This window comes from Rhipicephalus sanguineus, chromosome 4 (genome assembly GCF_013339695.2).
Source record: "Rhipicephalus sanguineus isolate Rsan-2018 chromosome 4, BIME_Rsan_1.4, whole genome shotgun sequence".
NCBI classification, from domain to species: Eukaryota; Metazoa; Arthropoda; class Arachnida; order Ixodida; family Ixodidae; genus Rhipicephalus; species Rhipicephalus sanguineus.
Window position 1 is genome coordinate 131458525 of NC_051179.1, and position 6672 is coordinate 131465196.

The window sequence follows — 6672 nt, forward strand, 5'->3', positions numbered from 1 at the left end:
ATCCTGGGGGTTGAGCCGACGCCGGGTGCTTGGACCTTTAAGGCCCCCCGGCTGAGGCAACACACCCCTTTGGCCCTTGCTTCACGTAGACGGCACCCCTGGGCTGACCCACCCAGGGGAAATCGGCGGTCGCCTTTTGCTATCCCTCCCTCTGATCTTTTTCTTTCCTAGTTTCTTTCCTCTCTGTCCTGTCTCCTACTCCCTTCAGTTACTTCCCTGTTTTCGTAGGCTGCCTGGGTTAACCTTGTGCAAATAGCCAACCTCGGTCTATGCGCATTTGGTTATAGTAGCGGTGTACGGCTGGCGTCTGCATGTTTTCGATTCAATGAATCTTGTAGCGTCCCCATGTTGGGCTCCGTGGTGGGTGGCCGCCATCGCTGCCGAATCCAATTCCATTAGTATGCATAGAGCATTTCCCCTCATTAGTGATCGTGCCGCTTCAAAGCGCGTACGCACCGAAGACCTGACTTTCCTTAGGCGACCCATAGAAGTATTCCCACACTATCATGTGGTACACAGCGAGAAGACCGACAAAACAGCAAGAACCGTGTCCCCTTTCATAGTATCAAGATCACTGACAGCCACCTTAGGTGCTGGCTATAAAGTTACAAAAATGGCAAGTGGAGACCTCCTTCTAGAACTCCGTGACAAGGCACAATTTGAGAAATTACACAACCTCGTAACCTTTGGCGACATTCCAATCACTGTAACAACTCATAGATCCATGAATTCAGCACGTGGAGTTGTATCCGACACTGATCTGCTTGACCTCACCGAGGCTGAACTACTGGAAGGATGGAAGGAACAAAATGTCACAAATGTAAAGCGAATCATCATCCGACGAAATAACCAGGAAATCCCCACCAAACACCTGATCCTTACCTTTTCCACAAGCGAACTACCGCAGACTATAGAAACTGGCTACACAAAGACACCTGTAAGACCTTACATCCCCAACCCTCGCCGATGCTTTCAGTGTCAAAGATTTGGCCATGGCTCGCAGAGCTGCCGTGGTCGACCTACATGCGCAAATGTGGTGTTGAAGGCCATGCCTCGGACACCTGCAATGACACACCACACTGCGTGAACTGCGACGGCGACCACGCTGCGTACTCACGCTCTTGTCCAAATTGGAAAAAAGAAAAAGATATCATAGCACTGAAGGTCCGAGAGAACATATCTTTCAAAGAAGCACGCAGAAGGTGTTCGGTCTTTCACGGCCCAAGCTATGCTGATGCGACGCGTCAGGGGGCAGCGTCGCGTCGGCCACCGCCACTGTCCCAGCTCACGCAAAGTGAGCCACCGACCGTGGCGGCTGCCCCCACTCTGGCAGCAGTTAAGTCTGCTCCACCAACTAAGCCAGAGATCCCGGCTACTCCAGGAACGTCGGGTCTCACGACCACGCCTCGCCAGGCGAGGTCGGAAAAACAAACCAGCAGCTCGCGTACGCGGGCGTCCAGTGCCTCACACGAGGCAATGGACACAACTCCGGTACCCCTGGTACCGAAAGAGAGGCGTAGCTCCCTGGAGCGCGCCAAGAAAACTAAAAAGCCGATAACAGGGCCCAACGACGGCCCTACTACTTGAGTTCTAACTTTCCGAATAAAGAACAGCCACTTCCTTTTCGTACACACAGCACTACACTACCTCCATAATGGAAACACAAATTATACAATGGAACGTCAGAGGACTGCTCAGAAACCTCGACGATATCCAAGAACTTTTACACAAACATTCACCAAAAGTGCTGTGTGTACAAGAAACACACTTAAAATCCAAACACACGAACTTTCTACGCAGTTACATCATTTTCCGTAAGGACCGGGATGATGCCATGGCGTCATCCGGTGGTGTAGCCGTTGTAGTTAGTCAAGGAATAGCATGTACACACTTACCGCTCCAAACGTCCCTTGAGGCAGTGGCTGTTCGAGCGGTTCTGCTGAACAAACTCGTCACCATTTGTTCTCTTTACATACCCCCACACTACCACCTGCAAAAACATGAATTCCAGTCCTTAATAGATGAGCTACCAGAACCTTATCTGGTCCTTGGGGACCTGAATGCACATAGCAGTCTGTGGGGCGATTCTCGCTGTGATGAGCGAGGTCGTCTGGTTGAACAGTTCCTTTTTTCTTCCGGTGCGTGTCTGTTGAATCAGAAAGAGCCAACATATGATAACCTGGCTAACAATACCTATTCCTCCATAGATCTCAGCATTATATCCCCATCGCTTCTACCCTTACTCAATTGGAAAGTAATTATTAATCCTTACGGAAGTGACCACTTTCCGATAGTTCTGAGTGCGCCAACAATTAATGAATCTCCTCCACAAGTTCCCAAATGGAACATTGACAACGCCGATTGGGAAGAGTTCCGTAAAGTTGCCTGCTTAAGTTGGACTGATATGTGTGGTTTAAGTACAGATGCAGCAGTAGATTACTTTACAGCTTTTCTCATCGATGCTGCAACTAAGTGCATCCCACAAACAACTGGACTGCCCGGCAAAAGACGTGTGCCGTGGTGGAACAATGATTGTCGAAATGCGCGCAAAAAACAAAACAAAGCATGGAGGGTGCTTCGAGACTCTCCAACAGCCGAGAATCTTGACAATTTTAAAAACATAAAGTCTCAAGGCAGGAGAACGCGCCGACAAGCAAGAAAGGAAAGTTGGCGGAGGTTTTTATCGGGCATCAATACATATACACAGGAGGCTAAAGTCTGGAACATGGTCGGTAGGGTAGCAGGTCGACAAGCACATTCACTTCCTTTAGTTAACACACAAGGCGACAGCTTGGAAGACCAGGCAAACTTCCTCGGCGAACATTTCGAACAGGTGTCCAGCTCGTCGCACTATACTAAAGCTTTCCAGCGATACAAAACAAGAATCGAAAGACAGAAATTAGATCGCAAGTCCGGAAAACACGAAGCGTACAATGAACCTTTCTGCATGGCTGAGCTACAAGCATCGCTTAATTGCTGCAATAATTCTGCCCCAGGCTCCGACCGTGTTGTGTATGAAATGTTGAAACACCTTCCATCTGAAACGCAAAAAGCCCTCCTTTCCCTGTATAATGCGGTTTGGTTTTCCGGCGAGATCCCCTCGGCCTGGAAAGAAGCCATCATCATTCCTATTCTAAAACAGGACAAGGACCCATCCTCCGTTGCGAGCTATAGGCCCATCGCACTAACAAGCTGCCTCTGTAAACTCTTTGAAAATATGATAAACCGCCGACTTATACATTTCCTCGAAGCAAACAAATTACTTGACCCATACCAGTGCGGTTTTCGAGAAGGCAGATCTACCTCTGACCACCTTGTACGTATCGAGGCACAAATTCGCGACGCTTTTATCCACAAGCAATTCTTCCTTTCGGTGTTCCTCGATATGGAAAGGGCCTACGACACCACATGGCGCTTTGGAATATTAAGAGACCTGTCCCACTTAGGTGTACGTGGAAGAATGTTAGATATAATAGAAAGTTACTTATCCTATAGAACATTCCGTGTTCGAGTGGGCAATGTCTTGTCCCGAACATTTGTCCAAGAAACAGGAGTGCCGCAAGGTGGCGTGCTGAGTTGTACACTTTTTATTATCAAAATGAATTCTTTGCGTTTGTGCACCCCGCGTAACATGTTTTATTGCATATATGTCGATGACGTTCAAATCGGTTTTAAATCTTGCAATCTTACAATGTGCGAGCGGCAGGTTCAACTTAGTTTGAAAAAGTTAACCAAATGGGCAGACGACAACGGGTTCAGCCTTAACCCGCAAAAAAGCACCTGCGTCTTATTTTCAAGAAGGAGAGGCCTCCATCCCGATCCGGACATTCACCTACACGGCCAGCGGCTACCTGTAAAAACCGAACACAAATTTTTAGGCATAATTTTAGACATGAAATTGACCTTTGTACCTCACATCAAAAATCTCAAATACAAGTGTCTGAAAGCTATGAATATCCTCAAGGTTTTGTCGCGAACATCATGGGGCAGTGATACAAAATGTCTGATGAATCTGTATAGAAGCCTAATACGCACGCGCCTAGATTATGGGGCGATAATCTATCAATCTGCGACACCAAGCGCCTTGAAAATGCTCGACCCGGTCCACCACTTGGGCATTCGTCTTTCTACGGGTGCTTTTCGCACCAGCCCCGTAGAAAGCCTCTACGTCGTCTCGAACGAGTGGTCGCTCCACCTGCAGAGATCTTACATGTCCTTTCTATATTACCTCAAAGTGAACGCAGACAAAGAGCACCCGTCACACTCCACAATTAATGATTTGTCCAGTTCTGCCCTGTTTTACAACCGTCCTTCGGTGAGGCAGCCCTACTCACTTCTCGTGAGGAGCTTAGCTGAGGAAATGTGTGTGCCGCTTCTCGAACACTGTTTGATGGCCCCTGCCGCACATCTCCCGCCATGGCAGTGGCAGCTCATAGAATGTGATGTATCCTTCGTGGAAGTTACAAAACACGCGCCTATAGCACATATCCGTACATATTTCCTCGAACTACAGCACAAATACAGTTGCCCAGAATTATTTGCCGATGCCTCAAAGTCCAATACTTCTGTGTCTTACGCAGCTGTTGGTCCATCTTTTTCCGATGCCGGCATTCTGCACCCGAATACGAGCATCTTCACAGCAGAAGCATACGCCATACTTGCGGCCGTCAAACACACAAAACAATTAAAACTCCAAGGCAACGTGTTGGCTGACCAGCTAGCAGCCTCCGCCCATGAAAATGCTGCCGCCAATACACTCCTTTCCGTTCCTCCACTGGACTTAAAAACATTTCATTAAAAGCAAGCTCAGGGCTTATTGGCAGAACACATGGGACACACACACACAAAACAAACTACATGTTATCAAGCCGCATCTGGGTAATTGGCCGCCAGTAACAAAATCACGCCACACAGAAGTAATACTTACAAGGCTAAGAACAGGACACACACACAGTACACACTCACACCTTCTGTGGCTTGCACGGGGTCGAGTGCGTCAAAGGAACGTTTATTGAACGAAAACGCGCTCTTATATGTACATCCTATCACAGGGGGCGTTGCCGCCAACCGAGCGCGCGTGTGCATGACTGCATTACGTCACATCTCCCTTTTTATTAAACAAAAAAAAGCTAATGTTCCGGCATTGGGTATCTTCGAGGTGACCGGCGGTTACGTTCGCTTCTGCGCAGTTGTGGCTCTGTGGGGCCCACGTCGGCTTGATGTTCTTGTGTGGGGGGCACCAGTGGAGCGGGGGCCAGACGGAGATGTTCTCTGGTGCGCTGCATCTTCGGTCTCGACAATGTAGGCTCTCGGAGTGTTGGCAGGCTTGACAACCGTAGCAGGGGACCAGGTCTTTGATGGCACGTTGTACACTGTGACGCGGGAGCCATCGGGAATTCCTGGTAGCGGCCTAGTACCTCTGTTGTAGAAGGAACGTTGTCTACTTCTGATGTCGTGGAGCCGCCGTTGAACCTCCTCAGGGGGTATGGTCTGCGGTCGCAGGTGGGTTTCTGTGACTGGTAGCAGCGTCCTCGCCTGCCGGCCCATGAGTCTCTGCATGGGAGATTTCAAATAGGAATCGCGAGGCGTGTTTCTCCACTCCAGCAATGCAGCACAAAAATCCACTGTGCCGTACCGATACCTCTTCAGCAATTTTTTGGCTTCTTGCACAGCACGTTCAGCCATTCCGTTTGATCGAGGGTGATACGGACTGGAACGAACATGGTGCAAGCCAATCTTACCGACAAATTCACGAAAGCTCTGGCTGCTGAATGGCGGTCCATTGTCCGTGCATAGGCGCTGCAGGAAGCCATGAGTGGCGAATATGTCTGCGAAAGCAGCAATCACCTTGTCGGCTGTCGTCTTCACAGGCCTGATTTCAAAAAAGAAAGAATAAAAGTCAACAACCACCAAGTACTCGGTGCCATTGTGATAGTATATGTCGGCTCCCACAAATTCCCAGGGTAGGCTTGGAATTTCATGGTTGATCAATGGCATGCGCAGATTTCGTGGCTTGTGCTTCTGGCAGGTCTCACAGCGTCGAGCAACTTCTTCTAGGTCGCTGTTTATAGAAGCCAAAAAAGTACAGTTCGAGCACGTGCCTTCATTTTTTCTGCTCCCCCATGCGCCGCATGAAGGCAAGCAAGAACTTCGCTGCGCATCTTGGCAGGAATGATGAGGCGGTTGCTTCTGAACACGAGGCCATCTTGCGTATGCAGCTCGTCGCGGAAGCTCCAGTAGCAACGTAGCTCGCTGCTGACGTCAGCTTTGCTCTCCGGCCACTGTGTGCTTGCGTAGTGGTCGAAGTTTCACCATCACAGGGTCCTGGTCGGTCTCATGTAGAACTTGGCTCAACCCCTGTCTGAAACCTGCAGGTAAGCAATGGTGTTTCAACTGATAATTCAGGCACTGTTCTTGCAATAGTGCTTTGCTCGGGGACCGCGATAAAGCGTCAGCAACAAATAGTTGTTTTCCCGGTGTGTATTTGACGACTATCGGGTACCTCTGCAGGCTGAGGCGCATGCTCTGAAGCCTTAGAGGACATTGGCATAACGGCTTCTTAAATATCATTTCTAGTGGCTTGTGATCCGATTCTACCACGACCTCCTCTATAACTCCGACCTGCTCATGCCGCCGCTCCCAGTGTCGCCGGTTTTTTTTAGTTTCCCCAAA

At 49.2% G+C, this 6672-nt stretch overlaps 1 protein-coding gene across 1 annotated transcript; it reads right to left on the minus strand.

The window, feature by feature from the left end:
• Positions 1–5169: 5169 nt before the first annotated feature.
• LOC125758301 (uncharacterized protein K02A2.6-like) lies at positions 5170–5997 on the minus strand. Its single transcript, XM_049415340.1, has one exon. It carries the CDS (start codon positions 5995–5997, stop codon positions 5170–5172), a length of 828 nt encoding a protein of 275 aa, XP_049271297.1.
• Between the last annotated feature and the right edge of the window lie 675 nt (positions 5998–6672).

What these genes read in the sequence shown, in the direction of transcription:
- LOC125758301 (XM_049415340.1), bottom strand. Translation starts at nt 5,997, where the DNA reads ATGCCATTGATCAACCATGAAATTCCAAGCCTACCCTGGGAATTTGTG.